The 26,644-nt window shown below is 43.6% G+C and overlaps 1 protein-coding gene across 2 annotated transcripts; it reads right to left on the bottom strand.

Annotated features, from left to right (window-relative positions):
• Positions 1 to 823: 823 nt before the first annotated feature.
• cor1c (Coronin-1C) lies at positions 824 to 19,864 on the bottom strand. 2 transcript variants are annotated; one of them, XM_014128684.3, is made up of 11 exons: positions 16,870 to 19,864; positions 10,475 to 10,674; positions 6,331 to 6,453; positions 3,995 to 4,124; positions 3,623 to 3,804; positions 3,354 to 3,473; positions 3,117 to 3,221; positions 2,753 to 2,898; positions 2,537 to 2,594; positions 2,116 to 2,361; positions 824 to 1,914 (listed from the first exon to the last, which is right to left on the bottom strand). In XM_014128684.3, exons 1-11 carry the CDS (start codon positions 19,799 to 19,801, stop codon positions 1,795 to 1,797), a joined length of 4,362 nt encoding a protein of 1,453 aa, XP_013984159.1. In that variant the 5' UTR covers positions 19,802 to 19,864; the 3' UTR covers positions 824 to 1,794.
• Between the last annotated feature and the right edge of the window lie 6,780 nt (positions 19,865 to 26,644).

Below are 26,644 nucleotides of genomic sequence, written 5' to 3'. Positions count from 1 at the left end.
ATGATTTCACTGAGACTAGTTATTGGTTTTTGAATTCTGATTGTCTTGTTTAATGACAATTTCAGATTCTGTGGTATTATCCAACAAATGTTTGATAATACCGTTGTATCATTTTAGTGCCCTCTGTAATTTTGGCTCTGTATTCCAGCACTTTGGATTGAAATGACACAATATGTTAAAGTGCTGACCGCCACCTTTATTTTGAGGGCATTTTCATCCATATTGGGTGAATTGTTTAGAAATTACAGCACTTTTTGTACATTGGTCCCCATTTTAGGGGACCAAAAGTATTGAGACAAATTCACTTAAATGTATTAAAGTAGGCAAACGTTTTGTATTTGGTCCCATATTCCTAACACAATGATTACATCAAGTTTGTGACTTTACATATGTTAGATGCATTTGCTGTTTGTTTTGGTTGTGTTTCAGATCATTCTGTGTCCAATTGAAATGAATGGTAAATAATATATTGTGTGGTTTTGGAGTCACTTTTATTGTAAGAATAGAATGTTTCTCAACACTTCTACATTAATGTAGATGCTACCATGATTACAGATAGCCCTGAAAGAATCGGCTATAAAAGTGAGAAAGTTAAACGGACAAATATATCTCCCCCCAAAAATGCTAACCTCCCGTTATTGAAATGGGGAGAGATGAGCATGTCTTGGGGGTATGATATTAACATAATGGTTTCTAAAATCCCACTTGATCTGTCTTGCATCAGACTCTGCGCTGCTCTGCCTGTTTCAGTGTGTGGATAATTTCATTCAGGCCAGGAAAACAAACCGAGGAGAAAGGACAGAAAGAGAAGTTAGTGCAAAGAAAGAATTTAAGGGATTTATTGTGGAGAAGACATGTGCATGAGTAAAATCTTTATTGCATGCACAGAACTATATGTCAAAGGTTTGAGTGAAACAAGTGCTGAGAGTGGTCCTTTCCAAATGCCACAACATGCACCGGAGAGGGGACCTCAGATTGACCCCTAATACCAGCCACAGAGTGACAGAGGCACCACTACACTTACACAACATTTACACCAGCGAGAGCTGCAGTTTACCCCACTGCCTCCAGACACCGCCACAGTTCAAATCTATACCCAGAAGAGCAGAAGCTAAAAGTATGATCAGAAGCACTTCCTTCACATTCAGTGACCTGATGCTTAATACAAGCAGTTGGCTTGCAAAAAAAAAAAAAAAAAAAAGCTGATTTATTTTGTCTTTCTTTTGCAACAGTAACAGCTATAGTTGGTTTGAAAATAATTATCTTTGACTAAATTATTCTATGATATTATAGTCTGTAACTGGAATGCACAACAGGAGAGAAGACACAAAAAACTAAAATGTAAAAGTGGTGCATGAACCACACACCATTTAAATTTGGCAGCACAAAAATCAAGGGAATATGGCAATACTGGTGGTTACATACAACTGTTGAGAGTATGGCAGTAAGTAAAAACTTCACATAAATGTTCTTGACCACAATTTAAAACAATAACAAAAACGGTAAGACTTTCCATTCAACAAAAAAAATGGCAGATATTTAAATGCATTTCATCCCCAGTAAAAAGTGGACTATGAATTGCAACAGTTTTTTTCTCTAAGTGTTTTAGAGGAAAGTGTGAGGGTAGGCATGATGAGAAAAAAAAAAGTTCATCTTGGAATGCGTGCTTGGGATCGTCGCTGGGAAGATGCCAAGCGGAATTGATGAAGCCGAATTCTACAATTTTGCCAGTGGCTGGCCCCGCACACTTGATTCTCTCCCAACCAATGAATGGTCCTGAGCGGGGGTCGAGTCTTAGATGGCAACCTTGGAGATCTGGTCCTCCAGTTTGGCAATTCGACGGTCCTGTAGGGTGACAAGGTCTCTGAGCGACTTGACCTCTCGCAGTAGCTCCTCCAGTTTCCCTTCATTTTGCTGTGATAAAGCAGAGAAAGAACTACAAGTAAAAAAAAATGACAAGAGACATCGTCACAAACCATCTAAATGGCTAAAATGACTAAGATCCAAATCTAGTCACTGATTTATTTAGTTTACCTTAATACATCTTGACTGTTGCCAGTGTTACAGTACAGTTTATTCACTATGTTGTTACGGTAACTGTCCAGTCCTACTCACTGTACAGGGATGTGGAGAGGCCTTGCTCTGGGCAGGTGAGGTGTTCTCTGCTTTCTTGGCTGGCTTGCCCTCCAGGACGTTGGACTTCTTGACCACCTTGAGGTCGCGGTTCTTTCCGGGGACATAGCCGTTTTTCAGGGAGATCAGGATAGGCTCACCGTTCTTCCCATCAAACCAGTCCTCCGCCTCGATGGCACAGTCTGGTCCCGCTGTGTCCGGGTAGAGGTCATCCTGGAACAGGTCCGACTGTACGTGTGTGTGGGATGGCGAGAGAGACGTAATGGTATCAGGATTGTACTCTAGTCAGTGGTGGACTGTTGTCCATTCTTAATATTGCCCCCATCTGAACGACAAATGCACTCTTTTTTACAGCATCAATATCTTCAATGTTAAAAATAATTAGTCAAAGAAAGAGACAAACCTTTCGGGGGACTGTCATGATGATTGGCTCACACTTTCTCTCATGCAGTTTATAAAACCTGCACGGGAAATAGACATCATACAATGAGGATGTACAGCCGTGGGAATCAAAGGCATTGGGACTGTTCTCTCAAATAGCGCAACACGCCCTCCCTCTAGTGGACGAAAGGAGAAGGTCTCAAAGCCGTCAAACACTTTCTAAGTGTATGGTCGTTACCTGGCAATCTCGCACTTATTGACGTCCAGTCCACGTTTAGGCATGTACCCCATTCCCCTCTGGGGCTCCTTGCTGGAGAAGGTGTTGAGGTAGTGCACGAACGGAGCCTCGTCTGTGATCTCAAAGTACCGGATGCTACTGTCACCCTGAACAGAGATGAGAGCTTACTGAGAAAACCCGTGCGAGACTCTGCCGCTGCACTTTAACAGTGTCAGGTTAATAGAAAACGACAAATCCTCCCAGAAAGACGGACGTCACACTAATCCGCCATCCAGATGGGAAACTATTGGTGCTACTGGGTTCGGGGGATAAGACAGGGATTTAGGAAAGACATGACATCTCTAAACAAGCATATCATCCTCACCTTCCCACACAGGTACACCACGTTGGTGTCTGCGTCGTAGAAAGGCAGCAACACTCCATTACTGGTGTCCAGCTCGTGGACTGATATTGGTTCCTCCATGCTTTTCTGTTAACACAATAAATACATTTCATGTGCTAAGATGGATATGTGGCTAGATAAGGATATGTGCATCTATGAGCGCATGAACATCTATGTGTGTGTGTGTGTGTGTATATGTCTGGTTGGGAGGTGACGTACAGGGTTCCAGAGGGCTAGCTGCCGCTCGCTCATGCGGCTGAAGCCGGTGGTGAAGATGTTTCCGTCAGCCAGGAAGATGGCTCTCATAGGCCGTGCTCCATCGTGGGCCTTGTCCTTCTCCTGAAAAGACACAGCACGTCTGTCAGAGAGGATCGTATGTTTGAGCACCAATAACACGTCTCGGTAGGAGGGTGTGTAGGTGTTTGTGAATGAGTATGAAAGAGAAGAGTGCATATCAAGCCAACCCCCAGAGTCCCCAACCCACACACCGCCACAATCTTCTCCTTGCGGGGATCGATTACGCGGATCTTCTTGTCCTTGCAGGCGGTGCAGATGAGGGCTCCGTTGCGGCTCCAGCAGGCGCTGAAGATGACGTCAGGGTGCATGTCCTCCAGCTGGATCATGGCCTCGCCTGTCCCCACATTCCAGATGATGATCAGGTTGTCACAGCCTGGAAGGACGGACACAAACAAACAACAGTCAGAATCCACATGCCTCTGTCTCATAGCAGAGTGCAATCCCGCAGTAGAGTGAAAAATATAGAAGATGCCTTGTATTCTCAGAGCTGATGTGACAAATGTACTCCATGCTGAACGTGCCACACTCCTTGTGTGAGAGCAGAGAGTCAAAGCTGTCTCTACCTGCACTCATGAGGACGTTCCGGGCCGTGGGGTGCCAGGTGACGATGCCCACCCTCTTGGAGTGTCCCTCCAACACCACCACAGGCTCAGCCAGCGGGGTGACCAGCCCATTCTCTGGGATCTGCCACACCTGGAGACACAGAGAGATTAAGTTAGTCATGATGCCATTAGCTTCTACTTGTCTTTAGCGATTTTCTCATTTTTAACTATGGAGACAGACTAAAAGCTACACTACACAGCCAAAAGTATGTGGACACCCCTTCAAATTAGTGGATTCGGCTATTTCAACCACACCCGTTGCTGACCGGTATATAAAATCGAGCACACAGCCATGCAATCAATCTCCATAAACAAACATTGGCAGGAGAATGGCCCGTACTGAAGAGCTCAGTGACTTTCAACGTGGAACCGTTATAGGATGCCACTTTTCCAAAAGACTAGTTCGTTAAATTTCTGCCCTGGCCAACTGTAAGTGCTGTTATTGTGAAGTGGAAACTTCTAGGAGCAACAACGGCTCAGGCGCGATGTGGTAGGCCACACAAGCTCACAGAACGGGACCGGCGAGTGCTGTCTGTCCTCGGTTGCAACACTCACTACAGAGATCTAAGATCACCATGCGCAATACCAAGCATCAGCCGGAGTGGTGTAAAACTCACCTCCATTGGACTCTGGAGCAGTGGAAACGCATTCTCTAGAGTGATTAATCATGCTTCACCATCTGGCAGTCCGACGGACAAATCTGGGTTTAGCAGATGCCAGGAGACGCTACCTGCCCGAATGCACTGTGCCAACTGTAAAGTTTGGTGGAGGAGGAAGAATGGTCTGGGGCTGTTCATGGTTTGGGCTAGGCCCCTTAATTCCAATGAAGGGAAATCTTAACTCTACAGCACACAATGACATTTAACATGACAACACCCCAGGGCACAAAGTGAGGTCCATATAGAAATGGTTTGTTGAGATATGTGTGGATGAATTTGACTGGCCAGCACATAGACCTGACCTCAACCCCATCAAACACCTTTGGGATGATTTGGAACACCGACTGCGAGCCAGGCCTAATCACCCAACATCAGTGCCCGACCTCACTAATGCTTTTGTGGCTGAATGTAAGCAAGTCCCTGCATCAATGTTCCAATATCTAGTGGAAAGCCTTCCCAGAAGAGTGGAGCCTGTTATGGCAGCAAAGGGGGACCAACTCGCACCCCCACATTCAGCCATGACATTGTGATCAGTGATTTTCTTTTTTAACCAACTTTTTTCTCCCCAATTTTGATCTTGTCTCATTGCTGCAACTCCCCAATGAGGCGAAGGTCGAGTCATGTGTCTTCAACCCACCAAACCGCGCTTCTTAACACCCACTCGCCTAACCCGGGGAGCCAGCCGCACTAACGTGTTGGAGGAAACACCATTCACCTGACGACCGAGGTCAGCCTGCAGGCACCCGGCCCACCACAAGGAGTTGTAAGAGCACAAATGAGCCAAACCCCCCCCGCCCAAAACCTCCCCTAACCCCGGAAGGCGCAGGGCCAATTGTGCGCCGATCTATGGGACTCCCAATCACGGCCGGTTGGGATCCATCCCGGGATCGAACACGGGTCTGTAGTGACGCCTCTAGCACTGCGATACAGTGCCTCAGAGCACTGCGCCACTCGGGAGGCTTCGATCAGCGATTTCTATTGGAGAAGCAGTTTCTAGGCATCTTCATACAATCTTTGATGTGCTTGTCTAATGTTACCAGGATGTGCTAACAGTGTTTAGTCTAAAGGTGGCAGCAGAGAGCTGATGGGGACAACACACCCTTTGTTCAGAAACAAGGAAGGGAGAGGAATAAGGTCTGCATAACACTTCATGTTTCAGAGAGCAGACCTTCCTACAATGTTTTTGTATTCCATCTTTTAGGTCTATCGCATCATATAAAATACATTAAATTAGATCAAATATTGTATGGACCACTCAGTGGACTTCAGTCTCTCGCTACAGGCGAGACCAAATAAAGACGCAAGACATACTGACAGGATGACCTCACCGCCCCACCATTTACATATGGCTGGGGTTCTGATTACGCTATGACACATGCTTTGTGTATAGAGCACACCACGGAGGTTAATGTTGCAGCACTGACAGACAGGGTTATTGATCCCATGTGAATCTCAGGTCTTTCTCAGAGATGTCACCGAGTTCACTGCAAAATAATCTATAGGGGTTGACAAGCTTGACTTCACAAGATGCACACAAGGCGCCCAAGTGTGTAGCAGGTAGGTAGGACAGCATATTGACCATAGTGTCACCGCGACACCATTTTGACCATGTAAGCAGTGAAAACTAGACGTACGTACCATGACCGTGCAGTCCTCGGAGCCGCTGGCGATCACATGGTCATTGTGAGGGCACCAGTCAATGTCCAGGACAGGTCCCGTATGACCACATACTGTTGGGTAGGCCTTGTCTATGCGACCCGTCTGGAGAGAGAAAAGAGGAGGTTTGGTATGATTGCTGGAGATCAGTAACATAGGACGGGAGAAACTGAACTGTGAGCCCCCAATCCTACTGGCAAAGACCAAGGGTTGAATTGTGAAGGAGAAACGAATAAAATAAAGCGTTAGGGTAAAGGACATACTACTCTCCCTATGAGACAGACACTTTGTTGTTACTGTATGTCTGGCATTTCTAAACTATTACTTTCTTTCAGCGCCATTCATCATCTTTACTATCATCAAATCCCCAAGGCATGATGAGACGTGGTCGTTTACAAACTCCGCAGGCTAACGTTCCTAAAAAAAAATACCATTAATCCAATCAGAGGGCCTCTAGATGACATGAGCAACCTGGGGGTCAGCGTGTGACCTCTGCCGTCAACTGGATCAATGAGTGATGAGGAGAGGAGGACCCACTTATTTCGCTCAGCTCCTCTGTCTTTGGGTTAATCCAGGCCGACACCGACTCTGTGCCTGGCAGGACTGAGGCCTCAGTGACGTCACGAAAGGGCTGTGTGAGAAACCGGTTCTCCTTTTACAACTAGCTTAGTCCCTGACTACGGCTGTTACTGACCTCAGCATTTTTTTAATACCACACTGATAAAGAAATGTGTCCCTGCCAAGAGTGATCGCGATGGCAAGGTATAGGGCTAGAGAGGTATGCATTCTCGTTAATGTTTCATTTAGTCTGCAGCTATGTTGATATTTTTTCTCTCAATCAGCCATTAATACTAAATAGAAATATCAGGCTCTCAAAACTCCTAATTATGAGATGCTGGAATTGAGAAGCAATCTAATCACCGGTCTGACCCCCTGGGGCGTAACCGGCACTCCCTGTCTGCCATTACTGCTGTTGTCACGGTAACAACTTGCCAGGAGGAGCGGGAACAGCAGCCAGTAAGTTCATATTCACAACATGGCCTATCATACAGATCAAGGAGGGAGGGATAGTTTGGGTTTGTTGACTGAGTATCTTCACTAATTAGACTCCCCATACACAAGCCTCCCTCTCAGGGGGAATGCAGATCTGTTCTAGAACAAGACGTCGGTAACAGTCACGTTTCCAGTCGGGCTGGGAATTTCCAGGGACATCACAATACGATATGTATTGCGATTCTATATGTATTTTGAGTCAATACTGCAATTTTATTGCAATTTGACACTCCAAAGATATTGCTCACCGTGTCTACTGCAGAGGGACAAGAGAGAGCCATGAGTAAAACGAGTTCTGACCACATGGACATAAAATTGCTGAAAACATGTTGGCTCACCACTTAAAAAGATGGATAACAAACTAGAGAAGTAATACCAGAGTTTTGGCGCAGGAACAGCCGACTAGGCCTAGCTAACCTTAGCGTTTTTTTGTTAGAGAATTGATACTACTGAAGCCATAGAATCGATATATCGTCGCTATACTTTACTGTGTACATTTTTCCCCAATCACTAATTTCCAGTGTAGGTTGACATCTGACCATTATATAGGCTACTGCTACATGAGTGGACAGACAGACTGGAGGTAAGTGACTACAACAGATGTTACAGCAGATGTTGGAGAACACACTCACGCAAAAAGGGAGAAATATTTTCAAGACACAGCCAGGAAGTTACATATTCACTCAAACAATCATCTCTGTTCCATGGATAATACTGTCTAATTGTTGTGAATAATGGTGTTTGGAGATGTGTTGCTGAACTCGTGAATCTGACTTTGGGTACGTCGGAAAACGGCTTAAATGCCAGAATCTCGTAGTGCCGCTTTAAGCAATGTAGCAGTTACCAGTCTCTTTAAGGGGGATGAAGGAAATATATGATAATGTAAACTAATTAACCAAGTGGACTAGAATAATTGCATCCCATCCAGTACCCTAGGGTCAGTGAGGCAAGTGTAACAAGAGGGCGTGAATGCATGTAATACAAATGCCTTTACAACAACCATACTGATTAAAATAGATATGTGATTGATTGCTTGTCTATGGTGTTTGTTACTATAAGTGGCTGGCACGGTTTCCAAATGCTAACGTTTTAGCATTTGTGGCACAAATCCCATTCAAGTCATGGGACCGATATTAGCATTTTTAGCCAATCATGTTTAAATCATCCATAAGGCTGCGTTACACAGGCAGCCGAATTCTGGTCTTTTGATCAATCAGATCAGCTCTGAAAAAGATCTGAGGTGATCGGTCAAAAGACTAATTAGTGGGGGAAAATATCCAAATTGGGCTGCTTGTGTATGTATATGCAGCGCAAGTGAGACTTTGGTGAGCTTCACAATCAATGAGATACTTTTGGATTTTTTGGACATGATACGTGAAAAATGTGAATATCGGTCCCATGACTGAATGGGATTTGTGCCACAAATGCTAAAACCAGGGGTAAAAAAAAATCCCATGACTGAAACTTAAGTCGATCTCAGATCAATTGTCTGGGGCCAAGTTAACTTTCTTACATTAAAGGGGAGGTTATGACCATCATGCATTTTGGGGAAGAGGATCATTTTGTACATGTATTAAACTGGGAGTTGACCAATTCCAGTATCCTTGTTCAGGGGGTCCGGGGTGCCCCCGGGGATCATATTTATGTAGAAGGACTGAGTTCTGGTGAAGGTCAGTTCTGGTGACTTTTTAAAAAGGACATTCTACTCCAAAATGTAGGAAAATAAAATGATGCCAGACATCATCTAAAATATAATTTCCACCTCCAGAAATGAGCCCAATAACATGTCGGTAAAAATTGTGTTTAAATGATTTAAACATATTACCAGATGTCGCATAGAACACAAAACAACAAGTCGACTAGGTAAACAATTCTATGAGGTCGTCTGATTTAGTTTTAATAACATTACATGGCAAAAATAGAAGCACTGGAAAGTTACATCCTGAGTGATTAAGTATAGGCTTTGAATTACACACCGCTGTTTGAGTTGTGCGCTGCGGTAGTGCGCATGTTAAACTATTTCATTCCCTTTATCTGAACATCGGAATGTCATCAACAATCGTGCAGTTCAGTTCAGTGCCCCCCCCCCCCCGAGACGTTTTATTGCTGTCATACCTTGTCCATAGACCGGCTTACACAGGGTAAGGAAACTAATGTCATTTTGTAATTTGGGTGAACTATCCCTTTAAACTCAAACATGTTTTCCTGAACAAATAATGCAAATTGATATTTGATTACAACATCAATATGACACTCATCAATATAAGTGATTCTGCTTAATATATTTGAATGTAGAGTTCACCACAACATTTTTAACACCCATGTCCCAGAATCCACTAGCCAACACACATTTCCATCAGCCAATCGGGAGACAGACAGGAAATGGTCCTGTAGGCAGCCTGACATGCAAAGTGCTGGACTGCCATATATGGTCAAATCTGCTGACAGCAGCAGCAAGCTCTTGGGTACTGAATAGAGGAGGGGAGAGAGGAGAGTGGAGACACAGACAATTGCTGTTGGCTGTTCACATAACTCCCCTACACATATGCACACACACTGGTTCGCTAGTCACGCTGATCAATCCCAGGCATAGGAAGCTTCTTTCAAATAAAATGTTCTTTCACCAAATTTAAACCACCTAGACATTTGACCTAAAATCCATTCAGCGTGTAGCACTACTGTCCAGAAGTTGTTGGTCTTCCATAAGGTCAGAAAACCTGAACGAGGTGGGCAAGCCCTTTGCAGTAAGATACGACAGCGCACCCTCACGTTCTGCATACGTTGTCAGGCCAACAAAATTCGATTGGCATATATCCGGCATAGTAAAATATCATTGTAATCTAATTTAGTTGAAGTCATAGGAATGAGCCATTTCAAGAAAGACCTCTGCAAATACTCTCAGTAATCAAATCCTTAGGAAATAACAAATAATCAAAATCATACTGGAACAGAATGGAGCGATTGAATGTAACTAATACTGAGATCTAGGCCAACAGTGAGAGGAAGTGTTCCAAGAGCGATGAAACAGGAGGAGCCACGATGCTGCCTGGTTGGCCGACAGCGACACACTCACCTTAAGCAGAGGGAGGACGAGGAAGGCTCCGCCCCCACTGGCCTCGATGATGATGGCGACAAATTTGGGGTTGACGGCACAGAAGGAGCTGTCCCATGTGACCCGGGAGACGCGGATGTCGTCATAGCACTGGTCGTTCTTCACCGCCTGGCCAAAGACATGACGGAACTTACTCGCTCGCACCACTCGCCTGAACATATCTGTCATCAGGAGGAGAGACAGGGAGAGAGAGAGAGAGATGTCAGACAGATGCTATAACAGGGTTACTAATCTCTTATGGACAGACGCACGTTACATAAATGGTATCCTAGTGTCTGTCAGACTGTGGGATGCGATGACTAACAATGAACTTTGGTCCGGATGGGAAATTTGGCCCATAGACATGATTGAAATTTGGCTTCAGATTTAGGGTGGGTGGAGACTTTCCTAGTCTCGTTAGTATCTTTCCTCATACATCTCCCCCCAGAACTTAATCAAGATACTTTTGTATATATAGTGAAAGTGCTGAAGCACATAGCATGTAAAAAATGATCTGTTCTCGGTTGCAACACTCACTACTGAGTTCCAAACTGTCTCTGGAAGCAACGTTGGCACATTAACTGTTTGTCGGGAGCTTCATGAAATGGTGTTCCATGTACGAGCAGCCGCACACATGCCGCACGCAATGCCAAGCTTCGGCTGGAGTGGTGTAAAGCTCGCCGCCATCGGACTCTGGAGCAGTGGAAACGCGTTCTCTGGAGTGATGAATCACACTTCACCATCTGGCAGTCCAATGAACGAATCTGAGTTTGGCAGATGCCAGGAGAACACTACCTTTCCGAATACATAGTGCCAACTTTAAAGTTTGGTGAAAGAAGAATAATGGTCTGGGGCTGTTTTTCATGGTTCAGGCTAGGCCCCTTAGTTCCAGTGAAGGGAAATCTTAACACTACAGCATACAATGACATTCTAGACGATTCTGTGCTTCCAACTTTGCGGTAACAGTTTGGGGAAGGCCCTTTCCTGTTTCAGCATGACAATGTCCCCATGCACAAAGCGAGGTCCATACAGAAATGGTTTGTGGAGATCGGTGTGGAAGAACTAGACTAGCCTGCACAGAGCCCTGACCTCAACCCCATCGAACACCTTTGAGATGAATTGGAACGCTGACTGCGAGCCAGGCCTAATCGCCCAACATCAGTGCCCAACCTCACTAATGCTTTTGTTGCTGAATGGAAGCAAGTCCCCGCATCAATGTTCCAATATCTAGTGGAAAGCCTTCCCAGAAGAGTGGATGCTGTTATGGCAGCAAAGGGGGGGGACCAACTCCATATTAATGACCATGATTTTGGAATGTGATGTTCGACGAGCAGGTGTCCACATGCTTTTGGTCATGTAGTGTATATACAAATATCAAACTTCACATTCTCTTTAGACACGCTCTACACTGAAAACAAATACTGGTGTGGCCACTGCCCAAACTAAGGCTCAGTTGATATGAAGCCACTCACATTGAAAACTTTATAGGATAGGGTCAAGTTAGTTATCCCCATCTCTGCCTCAAATGGTAGATCACAGCTTATCTAAACTGGATCAAGCCTAACAGCAGAGCTGGCTCCAAATCAGAATAGAGGCAGACTTTTAGATGTCTACTTTTCTGTGCATCTGATCAAATGAGGTGATGGCTGAGTTTGTGTGTATGAACTATGAACCTAGAAAGCATTAGCCTAATATGTATTTTGAGAAAACTTTGCATCTCATCCACTGCCCTTCTTATTAGCCTACTTAGGCAGCCTTTATTCACATTGCCCAATGTTCACTTTGGCAAGCTGCATGTTGGTGTAAGCTGGCCACAAACAAAGTCCCACGAGAGGTCTGTCTAGCTAGCGTATAGCTCTGTTTCCATAACAACAATGATAGATTCCCATCACGCCTCACAGGGAGCAGGCTCCCATCAGAAGAGCTGACCCTGCTGCAGGAAGAGCTTAATCAATTACGGGTTAGCATCAAAGGCTTCCTTGTGTCTCCCATAGCCACCAACAGAATGCGGTGCATACCCACAGTACAGTACTGTGAAATCAGCCAGGGCTGAGCCAGGACAGGCAGTAATAGAACTGATGCTTATGGGCTATGTTCCACTCAGGCCCTTTAGCTCAGACTCCCTGAGACCTTTCACTTAATCAAGTATCACAAGCATAGTGCACTAAAACTTTGTACTTGACACCCCCTTGACCTGGTGGATAATCTTGAGAGGAGATACTGTGTGCAGTTGTCATTTTGCCAACATGCCACCCATGCCGAAACTCACCATTGCTGGCAATTGGCATTCAATGAATTTTGATCCTACCACCATCCTTCATATGGGATGTTGTTTTTGATGACAGATGGTTTCCTTCACAGGAAGTGGATGCAGAAGTTGTATCTTTCCTTTAGCCCATATAGTGGTCACAATGTGCATGGCAGACAGTGATAATAGACCAGGCTATAAGAATAGGCATGCCAGTCAGACATTCTATGTACTTGTACCATTAACCCACATTCTGCTACCTTCAACGTCTATTCAGAATGTTCACCGATGACCTCGCAATCTCGCAAGGACTGCCAGAATGTAGTAAATAGCCTATCAATTGACCTGACGTAAGCACCGGGCATAATCTCATAGATTGTTGTTAGGAGCCCTGAGCTCGTGTTTTGAATGGTAGGATAGACAGAAACAACAGTCCTGATCTGAATAACACAGAAGCCGTCCCTGTGGTGAAAGATGGCCTTTCAGTCAAGGTCATTTTCATTATACAAGGAGCTGGTACATGTGTCGCTGGGCCGTCCGCTCTCTCACACACGTGTGAATGACAGCTAGAGCTACGGCGTTTACATTCCTCCTCTGACTGAGATCAACCAAGCCCAGGTCAATGGGCTTGCATCTTTTTGATGAAATGGGGCCAGTGACAGAAACATCTGCATATATAGCAACACCATATTTCCTATAAATCATATTAGCCTACACATAGGCTATCCTTAATTTGTCCTGAATGGACTCTCCTAGTCACACATCGATCTCTTTTGAAGCGGGAACAGGCATTAGCACAGCAAGGCCATCTCTCCTGGGTCAAATACTCTCCTGGGTCGAAGCCTTGGGTACAGGACATAGGCTATGATGCTGTGGTTATATGACCACAGCCTGCATAACTACAACCGCAAGATGCAGCCAGAGAAGGACATGCAGGGTTTGACAAACAGAACATTTCGTTCCATTACTAGTTTCAGCCCTAATGATTCATTCTGGATAGGCTCTCCTCTCACACACATGAACCATTCACCAAGATGTGCTCCATGCCTCGCATGCCTAATTTCTCTCAACACGATGACCTACTTTACAGAGAGCAGCATGGCACAAAAAGGACCGAGTCTGGGGTAGCACCACTGCAACTTAAAGATCACACCCATATGAACCTTGGGTCTACGTTCTCCTTTTACTGAGTGTATGGCATCTTTCACTGTAGTTCAATTAGAGATATGGAATCACCCTTCTATTCTTCTTACAGAGTTAGTTGCAGCTGTAACTGGAATGGAAGGGTCATACATAAATCCTTACTATACACAACATACAGCATTGACAGTTATGTCAGCAACTTTGAGACTAACATACTCTGCTGCTAAACAGAAGTCAATCATGTATATCGGTCCTGTGTGGCTCAGTTGGTAGAGCATGGTTGCCATGGATCACCCTTACAAAAAAAATGTATGCATGACTAAATCGCTTTGGATAAAAGCGTCTGATACATGGCATATACTATATAATATCTTCTCACCCCTGATAGATGAATGTCCAACTTCACCATAACTTCTCCTCCACTACAGCAAGCAAAAGTGACATGACCAATAATGCAAACCATTTGCTATAGTAGGTGCTAGGTATTGTGAGGTCGACTTAAGGACACACTGTAACCAAATTATTGCATTTGTGTTCAAAATGATTAAAATGTTGGTCAGACTAAGGTAGGCCATATGCCTACTTTCCTGGTAAGAACAGTATGGGTGCAGTAGACAGACTGATAACTATAGTCTTGGATTGAACTGTGACAACCCCACCAGTGGCATCTATAATACGTTTATGGCCTAGCTAGCTATCAGACTGGGCATCATTGATGCATATCATTGGACACATCATTGTCTGCCACAGAGCATGTAGCTAGGTAGCTAAGCAATGTAGCTAGCTATTAGCTAGATGGCTGGGTCCTGTAGGCTGCCGTCATCTCCATGCATGTTTCTGATTCATACAGGTTATTGATGATTGATCAGAGTAGACATGTAAATACAGTGTATTAATAAACCAACACATTTGACCATAGTCAGAACATAGCAGGCTACTCTTCATTCCATAATCTAAAGGTGGACAATCGCCATGCATTGTGTGGCAAGCAAAAATGCTAGCTACTTCCTTATGTGCAATTCATTAGCAATAATTTCCAAAGGCAGCTCCCCACTCAGGAGGAAAAATGTGCGGTTAATAATGACTTGCTACAGCGGTGTCTAATAAATGGATGACAAAGATGTTTATGAATTTACATGAAGATGCTACCGTCTAGAATTTGGAGCATAGACCACCGTCAGTGAGCTATTATGACGCAAGTGCAGATTTTATTCATGGATCTGGCTGTTCCCATTCAAAACGGTGCACAGCCGGGTAGGATAGCTAGCAGCAAGATGTTTACTGCAAATACAGGACAGTCCATTTTCCTTACCTCCTAAATCTATGCGAAATTTTCCGTGAACACGAGGTAATCAATCTGAAAACATGAATATGGTAGTTTAGCCCTCGTCCGTTAAGATTTTCCCTTGTTACACTCGTTCAGCCGTTCGAGTATTCTTTCCCTCCAGACTGCAATTCTATGAACCGGAAGCAACGCCCTGTTTCATCCCCGCCTCTTCCATATGAGGCATTATAGGAATCCCATATCGGAGAGATACCAATTGTCTCATTTATATGATAAAGATACTCTTTTAATAAAAAATGCTTTTTTTTCTCCACTGAAAATTATTAATGGGTCTATGAAAGCATCACCAACACTGTTACAAGTAGGTCTATAATAAAAGGACAACTAGGCCTAGATCATGGTCGTTTTGGAGGAACAATGCCAATGGTCTCAGAAATGATTGAGTATTTGCTGTAAACAACCTGTACATGCAACCAGCATGAAATGTCACACACTCAGCCTAATTTACCTTTTAATTGACACACCCATGTAACTGCATAGCCCTGCTAGATTGGACATAGCCTACAGTTAAACTTCAAGGCACATTCAAAACCAACAGCAAAAGAATGTGTACAATAATGTGCCAATACTCAGCTTTCTTATGTTTAGTGCGCCTGCATGTGGTGATTCTGAGAACTGCAGGGCAGGCAGTTCCAAATGTCTCCATTCACGCTATCCTGCTTATCACATTTCTCAGATGTTTGCTCCAAGTCAACCTGTACCTTATTTATTTTCATTGTAAGAGTCAGCAATTTATCAGGCACTATTGCCAACCCTCAAACTTCCCACATACATGTGGTTCTATGTACAGTACAGCTGAACCCAACGACTAACACATTCTAACATGTACATAACATAGTTCCAAAGGGCTAGTGTGTGTCATTGACTCAAAGGCAGACTGCAATCTGACAAAAATGACTTCTTTACAACTCAGGTTCCTCACGTATGCGTGTGTGTGGCTGTGTGTGTGTGTGGGTGAGAGAGAGTGAGAGACACACACACCAACTAGAGTGAGCGAGCAAGAGGGAGGGAGGGAGGGAGAGAGAGTACATCACTGGGGCCGAGCTCCCTGCCATCCAGGACTTCTATACCAGGACGTGTCAGAGGAAGGCCCTAAAAATGGTCAAAGACTCCAGCCATCCAAGTCATAGAAGCAGTACCGATGCATCAAGTCTGGAACCAACAGGACCCTGAACAGCTTTTACCCCCAAGTATTAAATAGTTAACCAATAGCTATAGCATTGTCCCTTTTGACTCATCACATACACTAACACTGCTACTACTGTTTATCTATCCTGTTTCCTAGTCACTTTATCCCTACCTACTGTGTACGTACATACATCTTAGTACTTCCGGCGCCGACAGTTCCTAGGAAACTATGCATACTGAATCTACCTCGATTACCTCGAACCCCTGCACATCGACTCGGTACTGGGACCCCGTGCATATAGCCAAGTTATCATTACTCATTGTGTATTTATTCCTTGTGTTATTATTTTTCTATTTATTCTCTTTTTTTCTCTCTGCATTTTTGGGAAGGGTCCGCAATTAAGAGTTTCACTGTTAGTCTATACCTGTTGTTTACAAAGCATGTTACAAATTACATTTGATATGAGGGAGACATATAGACAGAGAGAACATTGATCCAAAGCACCTTCTTACCTTTTTTGGGTTCAGGCTCTGGTGGTTTTTCAGCAGGCTTCTTAGTGACATCAAAGGCCTTCTTCATCTGTGATACTTTCAGGCTCTGGCCCTGGTCCACAGCCCCGGCAATGGACATGGCCGTGAGCGGTTTTGCCCGGTCTGCATGTCTGATCATGGACTTGGCCGCAAGGGGTTTTGTCCAGTCTGCATGCCTGATTCTCTGGTGCATCCGGTTAGTCTCCTTTATGAGCTCAGCCACAGGCCTGTATGTCTCAGTTTCATGCTCAGCCACAGGCCTGTATGTCTCAGTTTCGTGCTCAGACACAGTATCACGATAACGCTGCTCAACAAGACCACTATGGATTCCACGGTCACTGTGGTCAAAGTTCTTCCAACGGACATCTGTGCTGACAGTGTCAGCATGGGGTTCAGGGTCATCATCATCATCACATTCCATTCTCTTACACAAGGCCTGCTCTAGTTCTCGTATCTCCTCGTCATATGAAGGACAAGTTATGTCTTCTGAGATGGCAACCGTTTCTAATAGAACAAATGGCTTTTGGGGCTTTTTTGGTACAGGAGGCGGTGGACCTTTGAATTTAGCCTGCTTTTCCAAAACAGGTTGTCCGTCCAACATGTCAAGTTGTTTTGGTTCTTCCTCTTCTGCAGCACGTTTGACCATTTGTGCCCAAGCATCAAAATCTATGATATTTCTATACTTTTCCTCTCTAGTTGGTGTCCTTTGTCGTTGTGAAAAATCGAAATTATCTGGCGTGTACATGTTGGATGGTACAGTGTAAGCAGCACCTGTGTTGTCCCATAACACACACATGTCCTGAGGAGCTGTGTCACAAGCATTTTCTTTGTTGACTTGATGTGAATGTCTCCTCCTCTTCTTCTTCTTCTCCTCCTCCTCCTTGTGATAATAATCATCACATATCTTCTGCTCATCCAAGCAGCATGTTTTTGCAGCTGGAATCTTAACGAAGGGATTTGGGGGCTTTTTTGGGACAGGTGGAGGAGGCCCCTTTGGTTTAAGCCTCTTCCCTGCAACATAAGGATCTATAGAGGCACCTGAGGTCGCTTTGTCCTCTGTCTGGGTGAAATCCATACTGTTGTTTTGTTGTGTTGGCAATGTGCTCTCCATTTTCCTCTCAGGCAGACTATGAATGAGGGGTGGTGGGGTGATGACAGCAATGTAACAGACAGGCTGGCTCTCCATCTGCATGCTAACAACCTGCCTCTGCCCATCACTGTCCTCTAAAGTTGGCACAGACAGAGGAGGTAAGGGAATCACATTGCATTGTTCTAATGAGCATGAGGACGAGGCAGTTATGAGTTGTGGCATCTTGGGGACAGAGCAGGAGAGGACATTAACTTTGACCTGTTTTTTTGACATAGAGGCAGCTGATTGGATGTTTGTTTTTCTACCAGCCGTTAAATTAACATTCTCATCAGAAAGGGATGTTTTGGCATTCTCAGTAACACTCAGAATCTGAATTGGTGAGGGAGATATGACTGCATTCTGAAGTACTGGCTCTTTCTCTACCTTTACAGAAGAACAACTACCAGCAAGTTCTTCCTTAGCATCATGTAAAACAGCCTCAGTCTTACTCTGAGACTGTTCAGCAGCTAAATGTTGATATTTGGTGATGGAGGTGCATGTATCAGTGGACAGGGATACTTCTTTTGCTTTTCCAGTAGAAGTTTCAGTTTGCTGTTGTAAGGAGACACTACCACAATGGCTCTCTACATTATCAAACTGTTGAATGGATTTCCCAGTTTTGTCTGTACCTTTGGCCTTTGGTGGAGGCTGAGGAGGATTTGGTGTGTCAATATGTCCTGGGACACATGTGGAAGATGCCCTGGGTACTTCAGGTTCGCACCGATTTGACTGACAAGCCTCAATCCTGTGGTCTGTGACACAGTCTCTCTTTACCTCCCTCCTCGGCACGTCTTTCACCTGTGGATGCTCATCTGTGGCTGTGGCCTTCCGCTCTTTTTCAGTTTGTGAACCACTCTTAACAAGATCTGTCGTCTCCGAGCGTTTGTCCGGCTTCGTTTTTGTGTTGAGCGTGGTTAATGCTTCTGTTTTCTCATCAAGTTCTTCCTCTATATTTAATAGGACCAAATCCTCATGAGTGCAGTCTTTATCTTCAGGGGATTTATTATATATATCATTTGGTTTGGAATTGGCATGGGTTGATTCAATACTCAAGAGGGCTGGTTCTTTGCCTTGAATGCCCGTTTTGAGCTCACAAGTCGCAGTCTTTCCCGCCTCATTCTCCTTCATAGCTTTGACAGCTTCAGTTCGTTCAGCCTTCTTCGGGCGACACACGATGCCTTCAGGTTCAGCCAAATGTGGATCCGCTCTTTCCGAACATTCTGTGTGTGAACATTGGGTATGTGCATCGCAACCGCTGCTACCATTACCGGAAAGAACACAAGAAGTGTTTACAGTGCTGCTCGTATCCTCATCCCGTGTTACTTGTTGCAAACTCTGTGTTTTGCTTGTTTCATCACCCAAAGGTGAGGCTTTTTGTGAGGTCTTCTTACTGGATTCCTGGTGTTTTTTTCCTGAAGAGCTCTGAAGTCTGTCCTCACTGAGCCTCTGAACATTCACAGCAGAAGAAACGTTCCTCTTTGGATCAGTAGGCGACGTTGTATGGTCTTGAGGTTTATCCACAACAGCGGCAGAAGTCGTATCCTCCTTCACTATTCTATTTACAGAGAGCGGTTTAATTTCCTTCTCTTTGTCCCTGATATTAGCGATCGTGCTCCTCACATTAGATGATAACCACGATTCATCCTTCTCCAGAAGTACAAAGTCCTCCTCGGTAGGCTCTGTAGTCACCAAGTCCTCTGTGTTAGACATATCTGTCGTATCCTCTGTATCTGAGTTGCTGTGCCAACTTCCAGCCAGGGATTTACTCCTCACTTGTCCTTCCATTGTATTTGCCCTTTTCTTACTACCCGCAGCTTTATTCTGTGTTTTGGGCTCTGAGTGCTGTGTGCTCCTCTCAGAGTTCAGGACACTTTCTGGCTTCTCTATATCATATGTGACAGCCCTGCCTTCTCTGTCCCCTCCCTCGTTCCCTCCCCCCGCGGTCAAGGGGCTCTGTTCCTCACATAGAGAGGTGCTCATTGGCCCCTCACTGAGGGTGTCTGTCAATGCCGGGGTGGCAGTGAGCTCATCGCCTCCCTGCTCACTGGACAGGCTGCTGCTGACACTCAGGCCCTCTGTTTTCCCATAGCTCCCAGTCCCACCGCTACTGCTACCACTGCCCTGTTCACCGGGCTCCGACTGCTCTCCTCCATTGGAGGCATTTGTTGAAACTCCCTCCTTTTCCGACACTTTGTTCAGTTTCTGACCCATTGGTTGTTTTAGTTGTTTTCTCTCTAAAAGGAAGAGAGAGATACATGTCAAGACACAGCAGTGGTCAAGGAATGACTCAGTGTACAGTAGCATTCTGCTTGCCCATCTCTTAATTTGACATAAGGCCTAGGGCCAAGCCTCTCGCTCTCTTACTCGCTCACAATCTCACCCCCTACCTCTACCTTTCTGGATTTCTATATATAGAATAGGAAATAGAAAATAAATATATTACTCTCTTTCCTTTTGAAAACCCACCACTCTCTCCAGTGGACTCTCTCTCTCTTCATTCTGTCCTGCTGGAATGTTGTGGCGCTATAATTAAAGTGGCTCTCACTGCCGCCAGTGAGTCACAGGGCCAAAAGGGAAACAGGACAACTGGGATAATAGAATCAGTCAGCAGCCAGGTGCCAAGGTCAAAGACTGAGGGCTGTTTGGAACGTGAACTGAACAAAACCAATGTCCATTTCCCATTGAAAATAAATATATTAAGCATATTGACATATATCTACAGTAAGGGCATGATCTAAGCACACTCTTAGAATAGTACAGTAAGGCACACGATAGAATTAAACCAATCCGATCATGTCCCATCAGTAGCATCATACAGTCTGAGTTCAGCTCCGTTTCCATTGGCACTTTGAAGTCAACCCAGGTTGGGCTGGCCTTGGTGGGCTAGCTCAAATTGCGTTTCCACTGCCTCCAGAAATTTGAAATGATGTCATATTGCTAGGTAGCCAATATGTAACTGCAGCTGGCTTCGCTAATGTTGCTAGCTAGCTAGCTTACAAGATGAAGAATTTAATTCACCCTCACCATGCTATAACTAACGGTACCCCATACTACTGCCAGTGCCAACCAGACTCAGAGCCGTGTAGCTAGCTTTCAATACGACCTGGCCAGCTAAAATTCCTGCTAGCTCACGTTAGCTAGCTAGCTAGCTTGTTTCAACTCTGATTTGCTTGCTAACATTAGGTAGCTAGCATTCAAGGGCTGACTGTTCTCATAAAAGTTTATTGTGTAGTGCAAAAATGAATGAAGGATCCAGCTATGGCGGTAATTTGTGTCATGTCTGACTACTGCAGTACTGCTTGTCCATGTGCTAGCTAACAGCAACAAGCCCAGACAAGCTACCTAAACGTTGTATCAGCATCCAGCAGGGATCAGCTTGGTGGTTGCATAGTAAGGGCGCCACCAGCCAAAATCTTATTGAGCTGGCACAAGTTGTGAAACTGGGCTGCGCTGGCCCGGGTTTCCCTCGACTCAGCTCGAATTTGAGAACTACATTCGACCCAACTCGAATTTGTCCCTAATTTTAAGTGCCGGTGGAAACAGAGATTTATAGCTCTGCAACAACAGAGTGCTCTCCTGTGTCCTCCTTCAAACCCATTAATTGTTTATGATTGCTATGACAACGAGGACCATGGAAAGATCGGATGGAATAACATAAGAGTCACAAGGGCTTTGACTTTTGAACTGGGTTGTCTGTCTGGGAACTGGTCAGGACAGAGTTTTACGACTGACGTAATGGACGGCCGAGGAGAGATTATTCAAGAGGAACAAAGCTCAACAGGCTTAAAAATAGCATTATGTTTCTTAGTAGTTCAAGGTTGCAAACAAAGATACAAAGTATTAGGACCTCAACTGACCGTCACACCAAGGTCAGTTTATTATCTGAAGTAAAAACTTCATTTACATTGCCAAAACCTTCTGAAATGCACATAGGCCTATTGGACGTAAATGCTCACTGTCTGCGTGTCATCACAGTAACTGGCGCTATGACACAGAAATGTGATACCATGTCCTTAACAGCACATGCCTTCAGAAAATATTCACACCCCTTGACTTTTTCCACATTTTATTGTGCTACAGCGTGAATTTAACATTTATTAAATTCAGTTCTGTCACTTGCCTACACACAATACCCCAGAATGTGAAAGTGGAGTTATGTTTGTTGAATTATTATTATTTATTTTTTTCATGAAAAGCTGAAATGTCTTGAGTCAATAAGTATTCAACCCCTTTGTTATCACAAGCCTAAATAAATTCAGGAGTAAACATTTGCTTAACAAGTCACATAATAAAATGCATGGACAATAATAGTGTTTAACATTACTTTTGACTGACTGACTGACTGACTGACTGACTGACTGACTGACTATCTCATCTATGTACCCAACACATACTCTGGCTGTAATCTGTAAGGTCCCTCAGCCGAGCAGTAAATTTCAAAACACAGATTCAACCACAAAGACCAGGAAGGTTTTCCAATGCCTTGCAAAGAAGGGCACCTATTGGTAGATGGGTCATTTTTTTTTTTAAACAGACATTGAATATTCCTTTGAGCATCAATACACCCAGTCACTACAAACATACACGCGTCCTTCCTATCTCAGTTGCCGGAGTGGAAGGAAACTGCTCAGGGATTTCACCAAGAGTCCAATGGTGACTTTAAAACAGTTACAGAATTGAATGGCTCTGATAGGAGAAAACTGAGGATGGATCAACAACATTGTAGTTACTCCACAATACTAATCTAATTGACAGAGTGAAAAGAACACTGTGCAGAATAAAAATATTTCAAAGCATCCATCCTGTTTGCAACAAGGCACTTAAGTAAGCAACAAATTTGGCAAAGTCATTCACTTTTTGTCCTGAATACAAAGTGTTATGTTTGGGACAAATCCAATACAACACATTACTGACTACCACTCTCCATATTTTCAAACATAGTGGTGGGTACATCATATTATGCGTATAATTGTAATCGTTAAGGACTGGGGAGTTTTTCAGGATAAAAAAGAAACAGAATGGAGCTAAGCATTCTGCTTTCCACCAAACACTGGGAGATTAATTCATCTTTCAGCAGGACAAAAACATAAAACACAAGGACAAATCTACATTAGAGTTGCTTACCAAGAAGACAGTGAATGTTCCTGTGGCCAAGTTATAGTTTTGACTTAAAACGGCTTGAAAATCTATAGCAATACCTGAAAATGGTTGTCTAGCAATGATCAACAACCAATTTGACAGAGTTTGAAGACTTCTGAAAATAATAATGGGCAACTGCTGCACAATCTAGGTGTGGAAAGCTCTTAGAGACTTACCAATAAAGACGCACAGCTGTAATCGCTGCCAAAGGTGATTCTAACATGTATTAGTTCAAGGTGTTGAATACTTATCTAATCAAGGTATTTTGTATTTTTCATGATTTTGTTTTACAAATGTTAGAATTTGTCCTTCACTTTGACAGAGTATTTTGTGTAGATTGTTGATAAAAAAAGACAAATAAACCAATTTTAATTCAACTTTGTAAGACAACAAAATGTGAAGTAAAAAAGTAAAGGGGTGTGAAAACTTCCTGAAGACACTGTAGCAATACATGTTCAATGTTCATAGGGTATTGATTTAGTAGACTACAAAATGGAGTGACTAAACATATCCTATGGATGAAAACCAAATGAAGACATCCTGTAGCCTTTAATTTCATGTCCATGTTCCAGTATCTGTTTGATTCCGCAGGGTGACGTGATTGAGGACAAACAGGTGACAACCTCTTGACCCTGCATCACTAATCCTGCCTGCTGCCTCTCTAGCTATTTCAGGCTTAAGTGGTGCTGAGAGCCACTCACTGATTTTTTTAGGCTTATCCATGTAGGCCTAGAGAGCGCCCTTGTCCAGGGCTACTCGTATATGAAACATTATTTTCAGTAAGCTCCCCAGACAATTATACTGCATTAAACCCAGCCCCGCAGTGATCAATGTTTTAATAATCGTTGAGTTTGAATATGATAACATTTATTTTTTTTACATTAAATTCTGACAGGTCAATACAGTAGGGAAGAGTGGGTAAGTTGAGCCAAAGGGGTAAGCAGAGCCACCCTTGTTTATAGGAAACCATACACAAAATTCATAATTTGACCAAATATTTAGGAAGAGGTCATCATTTCATGGAGTCTGAAGGAAGAAATCACATGGAAAAAGTGGTAAGCAAGTCAGGTCCAAAAAACAGATTCACCAAGTCAAATTTGTTTGAGTTTTCATGATGCTTGTATCTAAACCAAAGTAGATAATTTTAAGATTGTTCTATACATCAGTTGGAGTCTCTGTAAGCGTCAATATGAGGTCCTAAACCAAGAATTAAAGTGCATCCTTGTAGCTGTGTGGGCTAATATAGTCAAAATGTTTGCCTTGGGGTAAGCCAATGACCATGGGGTAAGTTGAGCCAATGGTTGATCCAATGTCAGGTTGAGCAAATGGAAGTGTTTTCTTCCCAGGTATAACGCAAGGCATTATCACTGGGATATGAGGTAACAACAGGGCCTGGCCTATGTTAAAAGTGTTTAAAAAGTACAAAGTGTTTGTTAGGTGTTAAGCCTGTGTTAAAAAAATGATTGTAATACAAAAAGCGATTGTGTTAGGGTAAATAAAGACACGGTTTTAAAAAGGTAGTGGTAATATTTCATTCAGTACAGACATTTGTAGGAGGCTTAACTTACCCTGGCCCGTGATTCAACTTACCCAATAAGTAAGTTGTGGGATAAGTTGTCCCAAGAGACTACCTTTTTTTGGACAAGCTCTATTTTCAAAACTGTAATATTGACATGAATTCTGACTATTTCCAGGGATACACAACATCCTGAAACATATGCAGATATCTTTGTTAGAAAGAATAGTATACTTCCCTTGACGGAATGATGCTGAATGAAAAAAAAAATGGCTCAACTTATCCCACTCTCCCTGTACAGCCTTAATTTTGTGGCCCAGTTGTTGAATCGAATAAAAGATATAAACAGGTCTGACGACTTTGTAACCTTCACCTGACGAGAAACTAGCCATGATCATATCATATACACATATCACATACACTTAAGAGTGGTCCAATTAATTTATTCTATTCTCACAATGTTGATATGTTGTAGCAACAAAATAAAATTAGTGGTATGCGCATTGCAGAGTTCCTTCCGTCTTGTATCTAAGGGGTTATTTTGAGATGGATGTGTACAGAGTCTTATAATGGCAGCAGCTGGCAGCTGTGGGAGGCATCTGTGACAACGACCTCACCCAAATATCCCCTCCCGCTCTTTCCATGTCTCTCCTATCATGCGAGGACACTGAGCATCGAGAGACATGTGACTCAGATTGAACAAACTCTTAGCAACTCTCGAAAGTCCCACCATAGGCTGTTTTGAAACAAAAAGTGAAAAGAAGTGCCACATAGGACACACATTCAAACAACTAATAGAAGAGTCAAATAGGTAACAGCTATGCAGAGCCTAGTGTGACAATAAGCCTGCTATGTAATTATTTGGTAGGCCATAAATGGATAACTACACAAATACCTCTGCTTACTTTTTTGGCCAACTTCAGAACAGCCTATTGAGAGGTACAAACATGGAGTTGGTTCTGAATCATCATGGCCATGGATGGAGTGGGATGGTCGAGTGTCGATTCCTTTACCCGGGAGTTATATCATGACATAAACACCTGAGGCACATGCACAATGTTGTCTGACACGTGAATGCAAAAATATGTCACTCAGAATAACATCAAATAATATGCTGCTCTAGTTGATTCCCCAGAGAATTAGGAATTTAACATTGCACTAACCCACACGTCAACAAATATAACTCAATCGGAATTGATGTAACCTATCCATAAAGTCTACATCTCTGTTGTCATGGTAAGAGCATTTTCTTAATGTCATCTGAGGCTAGAGATGCAGAACAGAGGTAGGGAGGCACTCACCCCAGTCCGAGTTGTGGAATCCGCAGGCCTGCCTGCCTGTCTGTCTAGCCTGTTTCCCTGAAGGATTACAAAGTAGTTTTGTTGGAGGTACTCCTTCCACTGTCAGTCTCATTTGCTTACTTGCACATCCCTGCCCATCCCGTGATGTCAGAATGACTTAATTTGACTAACTCAATAAGAATTCTCTGCCTTGTGGATTTAACCAAGCCCATGCAAAAGCACTAACGCAAACATATACTGCTGTTCACAAGAGACAAAACCCTCCTTGCACATCCCTGCAAAACAAAAGCAGATCTCAATAACATCCCCTTTATTTGACACATAGCAGTAGACTATCAGTCCTTTCTTCTAGTTAATATAAAGCTGAAACTCTGCAAGGTCTATAAGGGGTCAACACAAATCAGTCATTATATGGGTACCATAACAAAGATTCCAGTGAACCATATTTAAAACTATAAATAAATAGCTTGTATTTTAGAAAATGTTTGCTTCACGCAGTGTGGAGGAGGAAACATGGAACTTCAAACTGGCTGCTTAATATAGCCTAGTAGAGTGGCTGTCCTTTGAGGCATAATTTTGCTTGATGCAGGAAAGTCAGATTAAAGTGAGCCTTAGAATTTTGTTTCTTGTGTGGTAGGATTCAGAAAAGATTGGTAACCAATGGTCTATGTG

Source organism: Salmo salar, chromosome 01 (genome assembly GCF_965601325.2).
Source record: "Salmo salar chromosome 01, fSalSal1, whole genome shotgun sequence".
Taxonomy (NCBI): Eukaryota; Metazoa; Chordata; class Actinopteri; order Salmoniformes; family Salmonidae; genus Salmo; species Salmo salar.
The sequence above is the reverse complement of the archived record's forward strand: the minus strand, read 5'-3'. Positions and strand labels throughout refer to the sequence as shown.

Bases quoted from the DNA above. Each gene is read 5' to 3' on its own strand.
- cor1c (XM_014128684.3), bottom strand. From the start codon at position 19,801: ATGGAAGGACAAGTGAGGAGTAAATCCCTGGCTGGAAGTTGGCACAGC. The intron at 10,675-16,869 runs GTAAGAAGGTGC...TCCTGATGACAG, and splicing joins AGAGCCTGAACCCAAAAAAG to ATATGTTCAGGCGAGTGGTG. The intron at 2,362-2,536 runs GTTTGTCTCTTT...ACACACGTACAG, and splicing joins TCATGACAGTCCCCCGAAAG to TCGGACCTGTTCCAGGATGA.